The sequence below is a fragment of the Orbicella franksi genome, chromosome 5 (genome assembly GCF_964199315.1).
Source record: "Orbicella franksi chromosome 5, jaOrbFran1.1, whole genome shotgun sequence".
Lineage (NCBI taxonomy): Eukaryota > Metazoa > Cnidaria > Anthozoa > Scleractinia > Merulinidae > Orbicella > Orbicella franksi.
The window spans coordinates 28,459,944-28,473,919 of record NC_138149.1 but is presented as its reverse complement, the minus strand read 5'-3'; the positions used below and the strand labels follow the sequence as shown (position 1 = coordinate 28,473,919).

Sequence of the window (13,976 nt, the reverse complement as noted above, 5' to 3'; positions counted from 1 at the left end):
AACAGTACTCCTGGAAAGGTAGTGTCTATATCCCGGTACTATTCTAAATGGAAAGTGATGTTCCATTTATCATTTTGCATTATTTGCAGCAAGGTTCCAATCGAGCGCCTCAACCAAAGTGATAGGCTCTTACAGCTTCGGGGAAACTCAGTCAAATGGAATCCATTCTTGCCGAATGAAATTGTTAATCACAATTTGTAAATTAAAATGGTAAGCAACCATCAGACCATTAAAAGGGGGCTTTTGACTAAGCTTGTTCGCTGAAGATGGGTGAATATTTATTAAGTACTTTTTATTACATCACCTTTTTTGTGATATAATTATTGGCACAGAATGTTAGAAACGATCAGGAAATGCCCCAGTTTGACTCCAGATATATCAACGAGATCAACAGTAAACCGAGACGCTGATTTTTTGGCCTTTTCGGGTCATCCTGTCATGTTGCATGGAAATAAATCTCTTGAAAACGGTGTTTAAGAAATCGCGCCTTTCTCAAGTGTTCTCTTTCCAAAGTAGACGATATAAAAAACAAAAGGAATGTCAGTCTGTTTTCCTCCACTCTCTTATCGTCCTCTTCTTCCTCTTCTAATTTTTTTGTCCCATCGCTTGGAGTGATTTTAAGGCCTCTAGGAGTAGTGAAATCAAAGTGCATTCCATATGGGTGATTTGGTGCAAAGTATTGTCACGGTTTTCATAAATCCAGTAATATGATATAGCATAAGAAACATAACATCATCATAACTTTATTAATGTGTCGAGATTGTTTAGCCGAGGGATAACCCCTCTACTAATAGAGGACACCTACCTAAAAAGAAATTATAAAACCTAAGAATAATTTAAAAACTACTTTATTTGCAAGTTGCAAAACCTAATAATAATTTAAAACATTTGTCTATTTACAAGTTTCGTGAAAATAAAAGAATTTAGAAAAAAAACCTAATTAATTAATTATCGCATAGATCGCAGTTACGGCATCGTTCATTTAGTAAAGATTCCAGTTTTATTTGATTGATTGCTTTCGTCTCTTTTGTCTCCAATGTTGCTAAGTTAAGTGAGCGTGGCAATGTCAAAGTGCTCGCGAGTGCTCGTGAGTTCTCGTGAGTGCTCGTGAGTGCTCCTGCATTTGGGGTAATGAGAATCGGAAACTATCCAGATGTTTCGACATTTCAAAAAAGCTTTGCCGAACGAAATCCCTCGTGGAATGCTATGAAAGAAATATGAACATTCTTGCGCTCTCTGACTGGTCCACCGCTTGATCTTTATTTAAGGTTTGGGGGGGGGGGGGGGATAAAGGGTGAAGGTGGGGACTTTTTAACGGAAGGATGACGTGACAGAACTTTTAAATCAGAACCATACAAAGCCCAGAACAGGCTCTCCTATCTTTAACTGAACATTGCAAATCTCTGAGCGTGCCCCAACAACATAAAATATCAAATGAGTTTTTAGTTACAGCCTTCCTTAAAACGTTTCAGAGTTAAGTCTAAATCTGAGCCCTCGCCTTGTATAAAATCATTACTTGTATGTGCGATCTTCGCGGCAACTTCAAAGATTTGTTTTGCTTGCGTGACCGTATGTGTGAGAAAAGTAAATACAGTTTCCTGTGTACTTTTCGCGGAAACAGAGGTTATAAGGTCGGCAACTTGCCAAGAGACAGCGTCTACATCGCTGACAAACTTACCTACTTACCCAGCAGGCGTTGGGAAAGATTCACTAATTGAAACTTAGAGAAGGTGATCTTCCTTCTTTGTTTTCTTTTTCATTCCATTTTCTGGAGACAAATACGTTTTCCTCGCTCACTTTTCCCACAGTTCTCAAGAACATATCGTGAACTGTGGAATAAAAACAGTAGTTAGTCACGCACACCACCCCTGAAGGGAATCCTTTATTCGACTGCTGAAATCAGGTCAAGACTCTTCCGTTCTAAGAAGTCTCGTGATCGGTGGAGCCCCTACACACCTCTAGCCGCATAAAACCATAAATTAAATTGCTCTTCCAGTGAACACAGTCCACTGTAGTGATAAATTTCGATAAAGCGTCGCCTTCTTTAAGCGCGCATATCCGCCTACCACGATAAAGTTCCTGTCTTGGTGTTCATCACGGATTTCAGTTCACAGGATTTTACGCAAGATCCACAGGTTTGTTTGTTTGATTGATTTTGTAGTCATATTTTCAAGTCACATATCCACAAAGCAGTATCTAATTGTTAACAATCCATTTGTCTCATCGGTGGCCTGAACTTCATTAAAAACGAAACCAAACGGCCGAAACGACGAAAACCAAACGAAATCAACGAAACAAGAGAACAGTTATCACAATTGAAAGCTAAGGCCCGGTCCAAAACGCCGCTCCACTCATGTGCCGAACCAAACTTGATTTAGTTCGACTTCAGAGCGACTTTGTAGCGACGGCTGGTTCGGACGGCGTACTTGCGTCGAACTTAATTCGGGAAGCCGGTGGTAACAATTTCAAGAAAATATGCGTTCTCAATTCAAGAACTCTGTCCAAATAGACAAGCTGTGACTAACATTTCGCCGTTATATTTCTCCCGGTTAATTCGACTTGTTAAAGGGAAATCTCATGAGGTGGCTCTTATCACGAAGAAAAAGTAAAAAATGAATTTGCGCTAAAGAAACTCGCTTATACAGTCCCGTTTCTCATAAATCGAAAGCATTTTGTTGTCTTAAATTTTAGCGACGACTTTGAGCTTCTTGCATGACTGGTCACGCCACTCAATTTTGAGCCAATCACGAGTCCCGTTATATGAAAAATACATTACAGTAATTTATGCATTAGGTTCGACACATGAGGAGAACGCCGTATGAATCAGCTGCCGCTCCAACGTCGCATAGTGGACAGACTCTGCCGAATTTAATGTTGTTTGCCGCACCAAGCCTAACCTGCCGAACCAAACTGATTCAAACGCCGCTCTTCTGCCGTACTTAACTCATCAGTTAGGTTCGGCGCATGAATGGAACGGCGTTTGGAACGGGCCTAACCCTTAGGCTCAGAGAGGAGGCTATTCAACCGGAGTCCATTAAGAAGGCTGTATACCTGATCATACCTTCAGTCCTGCACTCGGGTTGGTTTGAAGACTAACCAAAACGTCTCAAAATAACATGTCTACGTTAGCTCTTATTGACAGTGGCTTCTCTAACCACGGTTTCGTTGATTCATTTCGCTCGTTTCGGCTGTTTCGTTTCGGTCGGTCGGTGGTTTCGTTTAATTGTCTCGGGTTTTGTACATACAGTCGTCATGGGCATCTGAATAAAAAAGAAGTCAGTAGTTTCTGGAGACGGAGCCCGCGTTACGCTCAAGTCGAGTCAACTCAGTCGATTTAAGTTCGATTCAACGTTAATTTTGTTCTTCTCTTTAACCATGTTGTAATTCTATTTTATTTGACCTTTTCAAGTTTTGGTTCTTATGTTCCTAGCGTGGCAGATCTGAGTAGTCGGATTGATTGCAGTTCATCAACATTTTTTCCAGAGTGGCCGGCAGGATCTGTTTAGGATGTAGAGGAATCTCACTTGACCGTTTTTTTCAGCATATATTCACGGTTCACATGCAGCGTAATGCAAATCATATTAATGTGCGTGAGCATAGTCTCTGCTAACTACGGCGTGAGCAAACTAAGCGTCAAGCGATCGTGTTACGCGTCTGTTGAAATCCTATCCGCAAGACGATCCGACTAGTGAACGTCACCCGAATTCCGATGATTCCAGAAAGCTAAACTTTCTGGACGTATTTCTCCACTGGAACAAATCAAAAGACCCTTTTAGCCTGCCTTATTCACTTGTTTTAGAGCGCAGCGAAATACATTGCTTAAAGGGGGTAGGATATCCTCAAATGGACCAAAAAGTTTGTTTAAATATGGTGAAGAGAGATCAACTGTGTGCTATTGCGCTCAAGAAGAGAAATTAAATTTCTAGAGTTTTACTCAAAATGGTTGCTATGGAAACCAGCCACAGCCTTTTGAGGTAGTGTTTTATAGTATTGACGCCAACACTTCCTGCTCTTTTACAAAACAAGATTTGACTGTCAAATAAGCATATCGTGTAAGTTTCTGTTTTGTTCTGTGCAATGAACCTAAATTTTGACAGTTAACTCTTATTTTCAGTGCTTTTTACAGGCTTTATTTGGAAATAACCTTATTTTTTACCACACCCAGTGGACAAATCATCTCATGTCACGTGACAGACCTTAAAATGTTACGATTTTTTGGGTTTATAACATCACGACACTATTGGTCTTTGATGAGCCCAAGTTTCGGGAATTCTACTTAAAAACCTTGCAAAGTAGAAATGTTGGCGCGAAGTCAGTCGGTACAAAAGTAAACTTTTGAGAAAAATGCACTTTAAGTTTCTTACACGAAGTATTAAGCATTTAACGAGCCAAAAATAGCGGGGGGTTGCAGATTGGATCTCGGGGGAGGGGGTGCAATGGTTGTTCTATTTTGTAAAAAGTTACCGCAGTTGTGGGAAATATTCCTTTTCATAAGGGAAATGAATGAGCCTGTGATGGCAATTTGAGGCAAAGCTTTTCTCAAATAATTACACCAATCGAGTTGTGTATGTCTTAAAAGTTTTTTTCTAAATAGTCTCGTTCATATGAGTTAAAAATAATCTATTTTTTTGGTCACGTTCTTATAGTAAACAGTCGTTGCTATGGCCGTTGCTACGTGAAAAAACTTATACCACTGTGTACTTTCCTTAAATTTCACACTCATCCGGAAGGAAATTCGGCAAGATCGTTTCAGAGTTTTTTTGACAAGTCCTCAAGGGTCTTTAAGAGGCCCTGCGCCTAAGAAACGACCGATGATTTCCGGCTAAAAAATAAAATCGGCCGATTTTTATCTCCCAAGCAGAGGTTACCGAATACTATTTAAAAATGAATTTCTTTTGTTTCAGTTTCGCTTTAAACCAAAAATATCGCGCCACAAACTTTTTCCGTCTGATAGCAGCAAAATCAGGCCGAAAATAAGCCCCCACAAAAAACTGTTCAGAAATTACTATCGCAACGCAAAATAATGAGAAAACTACACAGTGTTGAAGAAAAAGGCCTTTTAATGCAATATCATTCGATAAACATCAAAAAACTGCCGAAGCGATTAACAAATAAAGTTTCAAATATTGCATACTAAATTAGATGGAGTGTTGGAACTGATTTTAAAATAATTATTTCTCAAAAGTTCAACGCTTTTGAAAGCAATCACAGTGATGAATCAGACATTGGACGGATATACATCACGTTTCTGGAAAAACATTTTTCGGCCAAAGTATATTGACTTTGTACAAAGCGTTCAAAGTTACCGTGTTTACCGTTATCCTGCTACTTCGGCGAAACACTTCTCTTTTGCCAATACGGCCGTGGATAGCGTGGTAAACGCCACTTTAAACCTTGCTAGGTATTCAAAGACCATCCTGAGTAGAAGAACGTAGAATTAAAAGAGAAAGGAAGATGAAAAATACGCGGAAAAAGAAAATAACTCGAAATTACCATCTGCTAACGAAAGTTGAATCTGGAAAATGTCGTGGCGTGACAGCGGCCATTGACGTCATTTGTCACGTCAAGTCGCAAGAGCGTGGGAAAACGAGTCTGCAATGTCCTTCGGGTGGTCAGCGGCTAGGGATCCAGTCGTAACCCAATAACTCAGATCACGCTGCGGCCAAAACGGTGTGGCGGTTGGGGAAGTATTTCTTTTTCAGTGACCATCATTTGTGAAAAATAACATAACATTGTTCCACTAAACGTTTTCTGGCCGGGAAAAATTGTTTTCCTATTTGTGCATTCGTTTGGATTCCGCCGCTATTTATACAAATGACGTCAATGGCCGCTGTCACGCCACGACATTTTCCAGATTCAACTTTCGTTAGCAGATGGTAATTTCGAGTTATTTTCTTTTTCCGCGTATTTTTCATCTTCCTTTCTCTTTTAATTCTACGTTCTTCTACTCAGGATGGTCTTTGAATGCCTAGCAAGGTTTAAAGTTTAAAGTAACTTTGAACGCTTTGTACAAAGTCAATATACTTTGGCCGAAAAATGTTTTTCCAGAAACGTGATGTATATCCGTCCAATGTCTGATTCATCACTGTGATTGCTTTCAAAAGCGTTGAACTTTTGAGAAATAATTATTTTAAAATCAGTTCCAACACTCCATCTAATTTAGTATGCAATATTTGAAACTTTATTTGTTAATCGCTTCGGCAGTTTTTTGATGTTTATCGAATGATATTGCATTAAAAGGCCTTTTTCTTCAACACCGTGTAGTTTTCTCATTATTTTGCGTTGCGATAGTAATTTCTGAACAGTTTTTTGCGGGGGCTTATTTTCGGCCTGATTTTGCTGCTATCAGACGGAAAAAGTTTGTGGCGCGATATTTTTGGTTTAAAGCGAAACTGAAACAAAAGAAATTCATTTTTAAATAGTATTCGGTAACCTCTGCTTGGGAGATAAAAATCGGCCGATTTTATTTTCTAGCCGGAAATCATCGGTCGTTTCTTAGGCGCAGGGCCTCTTAAAAGCCTGGTATTTCCAAGAAATTGAATTTTTCATGAACATCGCCATATTTTAAGGTATCCTACCCCTTAAAGGCATCACTCTAAAAGGCGTCACGATAAAACTGAGGCATCATGCAAAAACCCATCACGCTTATAGGCATCACGCTAGAAAGCATCACGCTAAAAGGCGTCACGAAGAAAAGCATCACGCAAAAACGCATCATGCGAAAAGCCATTACGCTTAAAAAGGCTTCACGCTGCAATTCATCACGCTTTAAGGCATCTCGCGAAAAGGTATCACGCTTAAAGGCATCCCGCGAAAAGGTGTCACACGTAAAGGCATCACGCGAAAAGGCATCGCGCGGAAAAGCATCACGCGAAAAAGCATTACACTAAAAGGCATCACGTGAAAAGGTGTCACGCTTAAAAGCATCACGCGAAAAAGGCATCACGTAAAAAGGCGTCATGCAAAAAGGTATCACGCAAAAAGGCATCAAGCGAAAAGGTATCAAACCGAATTTAAGTAAAAATTTAACGCTTCTGCTTGTATCTCTACACGTGCTTTTCCTCTTGCACCAGAATAAAGGAAAGGTGTAGCTGCAGTAGTGAATTCATGTTCAAGAGGTTCTTGCACTATTGTCAATGTCCTACAAAGAACTCCTAGCCCTTGTCTACCATCTTGAAAAATACTCGTCGATCTCAAAAGGACCTTCGGAATGTTCCATGTGTCCGGTTTTATCGACGGCATACCGAAAGTAAAATGATAATTTTTACGAGTGCACTGCTGCAATGTTTCACTTTTTCAGGTAAATTTTGTATACAGTCGGCAAGGAGGCGGAGATGATTGACGTCCACCAAAACTTAAAATTAGGTTTTGTCAAGACGTTTTTGCTCTGAAGGTCGCGTGTGATTGATAACCGCTGTAAGAGTGTTACACGCTGATAATCACGCTTTGGAAAATCACTCTTGTGTTTTCAAAGTCAGTAAGATGTTTGTTTGTCCAAGAATGGTTCGAAATGTTTTTTCTTTCTTTTACACCCGGGCTATTATAACAATTCTGACCATTTCTTATGCGTAATAACGTCATTGCGAAGAACTTTTCAGTCGCAAGTGTTTCCGTGAGCCCATTTAGTGATTATTTTACACTTCATTTTGGCTAGTTTAAATATTCATGCACTCGCGTGTTTATTATTATTATTCGTTAAAGGCTGCAGTCTGGCAGCCAAAAGTTCATTGTTTAGAAAACTTTTCACCAGACAACGATTTTAAGTTTCTCAAAATACAGTTTCTTCTGCATTTTTCGCGGAAACGAAGTTTGTAAGGTCGACAACTAGCCAATCAACAGCTTCTGTATCGCTGACAAATAGATCTACTTACCCAGGAGGGGTTGGGGAAAGATTCACTAATGACTAAATTATAAGGCGAAGGTGTATGATCTTTCTTCAATTCCATTTTGTTTTTGTTTTTTTCTTCCCACTTTCCTAAGACAAATACGTGCTCCCCTCTCTCCCAATTCTCTAGAAACATATCGTTAACTGTGCAAAGATACATCTTTAGTCAAGCACACCACCCCTGAGGAGAATCCTTCAATGAAGAAACGTCTGTTCCGCTAAAGAGGTCCAGTCTGATTGGCAAACAAATGACAAACAAAGGAAATAAGTTTCTTGGCCGCCACATACAGTAGGACGATATCTTGTTCATATTAAGCTAGCCGCACAAAAAAGCAAATGAATGTGTTCATTCAATGAACAGTCTACTGTAGTGACAAATTTCCATAAAGCATCGCCGTAACGGTGCATATCGACATACGACGATCAAGTTCCTGTTGAGGTGTTCATAAGATTTCAGTTGATAAGACTTCCAAGAGCCACAGGTTTGTTTGTATGCTATTAAATGCAGTAAAGACTTAACGAAACCGCCAATATATCGGAAACGAAACGAAATCAACAAAACAAAAGGACTCATTATCATGATTACTAAGCGTTATTTGCAACTGAGGAGACTGTAAGAATGCAGTCCTGCACTCCGGTTAGCCTGAATAACATTCCTGTTGGCCAAAATAACACTCAGGTTAGCATGTTCACGGTTAGCTTTCAATAATGATAATGGTTTCCCTGACTGTTTTGTTGGTTTCGTTTCGTTCGTTTCGGCTGTTTCGTTTCGGTGGTTACGTTTCAGTGCTTTGTTCGTTGTTTCGGGTTTTAGTACATGTCGTTCGTTTGGCCGCACCTAAGTAAGTGAAATGCTTTCTGATTTAAGCTCGAGTCACATGTCAGCCCAGTCGTTTAATTTTGATTTAACGTTAACTTTGTCCATCTCTTTGTAATTTCAAATTTGTGTCTTGGTTTTACTAGTGCCGCAGATCTAAGCAATCTGATTGATGTCAGTTTATCTGAGTCATGACACTGCCAGAGAAGCTTACGTACGTTTCGTTAAATTTAGCTCAAACTGACTTGAATTTTTTTTTCGTAAATTCAATACCTCATTCGCATCAAACAACACTGTTTTAAGGTTAGATGCTCAGGCATTCCAACCACGTCAGAGAGAGGTGCTTGCCAAGCATTTCTCATAAACACATTACATGTTAGGAAAGGAAGGTGTGGTCTTAAGCCTATCAGTAGAGAATTCTGAGCAGTATAAGTAAATGAGTAGCTTGTGTGTCATTTGGGCGAGTTGATAACAGTGGTGAGATCGGTTTATATTTCGCTTTGTTGTGAACAACCTGAAACAAGTTTTTCTCGGCTGGTCATGCGAAAGAACGCCCTTAAATTATAAATTCTGGAATGTGTGCGGAATTTAAGTGAAACCTTCAGTGATATTCCTAAGTTCGCATGTTACCCGTGCACTAAACCGTTTCATTTAAGGACTTTCACTATTGTTTACAGAGCTGTTGAAATATAATTCTACCTTTTTCACTAAAACGACTATTTTCTCGGACGCCTAATCGGACGTTCATTAAACCTTCAATTTCGATACGACTTTATTTCAAGTTAGCCTCGCGCTGTGCGCCTCGCTTGAAAAATCATGCAAAAACAGGGTCTTCAAGGGATTTGACCGACAGTGCGAGAAAACACTCATTTTTGGATGATAGCTGAGATCTGAGATCAACAAATTTACTGATAGCTAAAAGAAACTGACCGAAATTATAACTGACAGCTCAGGAATCGCCGAAGATTGAACTGAGAAGTGAGATTCCAGCACCACACAAGAACCTTAGAATTCCAAACAGCATACAGCAAATAGCCGTGAACAGTCGTGAAGGTTCATTGGTGGCCTGAGTGGTACTAGGGCTAGCCTAGTTTAGGCGAAATAGCAGCCTGGTTCACTCAAATAGCGTTCTAGTTGGCTTAAATTTAGCTTAAACCCTTAACAATTATTGAGAGCCAGCTAAACAATGCCACGTCACCGCTTTTTATGCTAACTCGAGTGCTGCCGGTTCGCTGTTCGTTGTTCGAGTTTTCCGCACAACTGCGTTTGGTCGATTTCGTCTCATCTCGGCGGTGTGCAGCTCGAGGAAACTGGAGAAATCCTGCCCATACACAGGCATCGTGTTGAATTTCCTAGCTTTGCGCTCCTAATCCAATCATTACAACAGGATCGAAGAAAAATCTGAGAGACCCGGTGAAAATAGCAGATCATTTGGCTCGCAAACAGAACCCTCACCTGTGACTCGGTGTCTCTCTAAGCAAGAGAAAATGAGGGGACAGAGCCATGTCATACGAGTGAAATACAATCATTTATACCATGCCATAGAAAATACAGCCAATCAGAATACAGGAAAGCCGTTGTATATTCAACGGTATTGCATCCAACCTTCCAATCATGGGCCGCGCGTATGACAGTTCTATTTTGCATTGATTGTGTTCAATGGCCACTCTATTTTCTATGCAACACCCTCTTGTGGTAGACCATGAAATATCGCACTTGTCACTTGTATTTTCTCGGTATATCGAAAAAATACAAATGACTCGTGGGACATTTCATGGTATACTACGACAGGGGGTTGCATAACTAGTATATAACGAGGCTCCCATTTTCCTGGACACGTGGGAAAACGAGTTTGCGATCCAACGTTAAACTTCCCTCGGTAAAAAAAATTACGCAAAACAAGCGTACAACTATCTTATTTCTTGCTTTATCTAGTATTTAGGCATAACAGATTCAGTACTCTCATGGCAAGCGCAACACCAGCAACTTCATCCAATAAGGAGACGACTAACTATGCTCGCTTGTGTCGTCTTCTGGTTGATGTTGGTACCCAGGCCCTCAGGGACACACTTGATGTCATTCACGCACCAGCAAATCTTCACAAAGTTTTGGCTGCAAATAAACCCACTTTGCAGGGTCTCAGATCGAGGAGAATTATCAGTGCCACGCAATGGGGCAAGCTCTTTCCTCTCATTCCTTCTTCAGTGTCTTCCAGAGACTTTGACATCACTCTTTTGATGGTTCTGTTGCGAAATGTTTGCGGCTTACCTTCTCCAATAACCGGATGGGACACACTTCCCGCTGCAACGGACATGAGTCGTCAGGCGGATATTGCTCGTATTAAGTACCTTAGAAACACCGTGTACGCGCATGTCGAGCAAGCTTCGGTTGATGACACAACGTTCAACGCGCGCTGGCAAGACATCCGGGACACTCTGGTGAGACTAGGAGGAGTTAGGTACACGGCAGCTATTGACAAACTGGAAACTGAGTGCATGGATCCTGAAATTGAAGATCACTACAAACAACTTCTTAATGAATGGAAAAAAGACGAGGAAAACATTAAAGATGAGCTGAAAGAGATTGGATCCAAGATGAAAGATGTCATGAAGAAACTTGATGATTTAGCAGCAGCAACTGGTACTAACAAAAAGGATTCAAGTGAAGAAGGTAGGTTTTAATAACACTAATATATTTGTCACTTTATTTAGATCAATTGAGATCAGTTGTATTACTTATCACGTATATTTTCTTTGTTTACACACTCGCCTAGAGGCTCTTGTGTATACGTAGAAAATCCAAGTTTGAAAGTGACTCGTAAGAAATTCGATGGTATACCACGAAAAAGCGTTGCTATTTGTATGCGGATTCAGATCGATTGGGACCCCCAGGCGTCTGTCGATAAAAAAAACTTACATTGCAGCGTCAATTCAAAAACCCTACAAATTTAACAATGGAAAGCAAACACTTGTTTTGGTTTAGCACTTAGTGTAAGCGAAGATTCTAACTCTCGTCTAATTAACCTTTTTATACCTGTTGTGCTCGATAAGGTACAAGCTCCAAACTGGAAGAATCGGTGGAGACCTCTGTCATGTGTAGAGAGAAACATCACGAGGATGAGCCTCTCAATTATTATTGTCAGGACTGCAAAGTTTGCATTTGTGACAAGTGTGGACAAACACGTCATACAAATCACACCAAAGTGGATATCAAGCAAGCCGCCGAAGAACAAAAACTAAAGATGGCGGAGCTTGTGCAGGAAATGAAAGTAGATATTGCTGAGCACACGACCCAAATGGAGAAAACAACAGAAATGTTGAAGAAAAACGGAGAGGAAATTGATGCGGCTCGTAACAAAGTGTTAACCACTGTTGAAGAACTCATTCGAGTGTTAAAGGAGCATGAGATCGCCATGGTAACCAAGTTAGATGTTATTGAAAACCAACGGCAAAGAGATTATTCAGCACAGTTAGAACACTTTCAGATATCTGCCACGCAACTGAAAACGTCCGTGGAACATTGCCAAAGAATTTTACAAGGAAACAACAGTGTTGAAATTCTTGAAGCGCAGCAGGGTGTCATGGAAAAGTGCAAAGGTCTCCTAAATGCGAAGAAAATGAACATTTATAAACCATCGCATGTTCAATACAAGACAAATGAAGAGGATATCCAGAGTGTTAGACGCGCGTTTCTAGGTGAAGTTGGTGTCAGTACAACTGATCCTCTGCAATCAGTGGCGGAAGGGAAAGGCTTAAAGCAAGCAGAAGCTGGAAGAGAAGCTAGCCTAACAATCACGACAAAGAATGCAGAGGGACAACAGTGTTATAACGAAATCGATCAGATGGTTGTCAAAGTTCGCACTCCGTCAGAACAGGACCTCGACATCAACATTGCAGACAACGAAGATGGTAAATTTAGCGTCACCTACACACCTGAATGTGATGGGTATCATGAGGTGGTGATTGAAGTTAATGGTCAACCGCTGACTAGTAGTCCATGGAGTGTTCACGTGAAGCCGCATCAATACCATGCCGTACGTTCTTTTGGATCACGTGGTAAAGCAAAAGGAAAATTTGATATCCCCTGCGACATTGCAATAAATGCCAAGACCGGGAACATTGCAGTAGCTGACCTTAATAATAAAAGAGTACAGCTTTTTAACCCAGATGGAATTTATTTGAGAGAGTATGGTCAGAAAGGACTTGACGCCAAGACACTTAATTATCCCTTTTCAGTAGCATTCACCAAGTCCGGTGACGTCACTATCTGTGATTTCCAAGATATTTTTTGTTTTACTGAAAGCGGTCATTTCATTGGAAACATCTTCAACGAACATTTGATCAGACCAGGTTACCTTTACGTTGCTTGTGATGGACGCATGCTCGTGAGTGACAGTGGTGACAAAATGGTCAAAGTCCTCTCCCCTGACTTTACAAAATTGCTGCAGTCCCTAAGCTGTCCAGGCTGCGATGAGTCCCCGTGGTTTGCTTTACATCATCAAGACAGGTTTTTTGTCTCCTATCACATGGCTCAATGCGTCAAGGTATTTAATAATGAAGGGGAATTTCTATATGATATTGCCACAGAGGGGCCTGGTGAGCAGGGCGGTCCTGCTGGACTTGCTGTTGACAAGTTTGACAACTTGTTAGTCTGTGACGTTCGAAATGTTAAAGTTTTTACCCTGGAAGGAATATTTGTAAACTCGATAAAAGGACAGCCCGCCCAACTTCAAGAACCTCGTGCTGTTGCTGTGTCGAACGCTGGGCAAGTATTTATTACTGATATAGAAAAACACTGTGTTCATGTTTTTGAGTGAACAACTGTTTTTTGCGATTTATTATAAGGAGTCCCAAGATAGTTTTGTGTTAGATATTTGGGTGTAAAGCTTTTCAAACAAAAGCTCAGCTGTAGGAAACAAAGTAGAAAACAACAGCTCTTCATTAAAGTTTTTACACTGGAAGGAAAATTTCTAAACTCGATAAAAGCAGAGCCCGCCCAAATTCAAGGCCCTTTTGCTGTTGCTGTGTCGAACGCTGGACAAGTATTCATTACTGATACAGCAAAACAATGTGTTCATGTTTTTGAGTGAACAACTGTTTGAGCCGTCTCGACTTATTATAAGGAGGTGTCGAGATAGTTTTGTCTTAGATTTTGGGGGTGAAGCTTTTGAAACAAAACTCGGCTGTAGGAAACAAAGTAGAAAGTATGCATACTGCTAGGATCAACACTATCGAAGTCATCGTGAGTAGTGATAAGTTAATAATGATGGTGAAT

At 40.4% G+C, this 13,976-nt stretch overlaps 1 protein-coding gene across 1 annotated transcript; it reads left to right on the top strand.

Annotated features, from left to right (window-relative positions):
* The first annotated feature begins 1,019 nt into the window (after nt 1–1,019).
* LOC145487986 (E3 ubiquitin-protein ligase TRIM32-like) lies at nt 1,020–13,648 on the top strand. Its single transcript, XM_081466750.1, has 3 exons — nt 1,020–2,135; nt 10,638–11,372; nt 11,753–13,648. The coding sequence occupies exons 2-3, from the start codon at nt 10,667–10,669 to the stop codon at nt 13,516–13,518; spliced, it is 2,472 nt and encodes an 823-aa protein (XP_081322876.1). The 5' UTR covers nt 1,020–2,135; nt 10,638–10,666; the 3' UTR covers nt 13,519–13,648.
* The last annotated feature ends 328 nt before the right edge of the window (nt 13,649–13,976 follow it).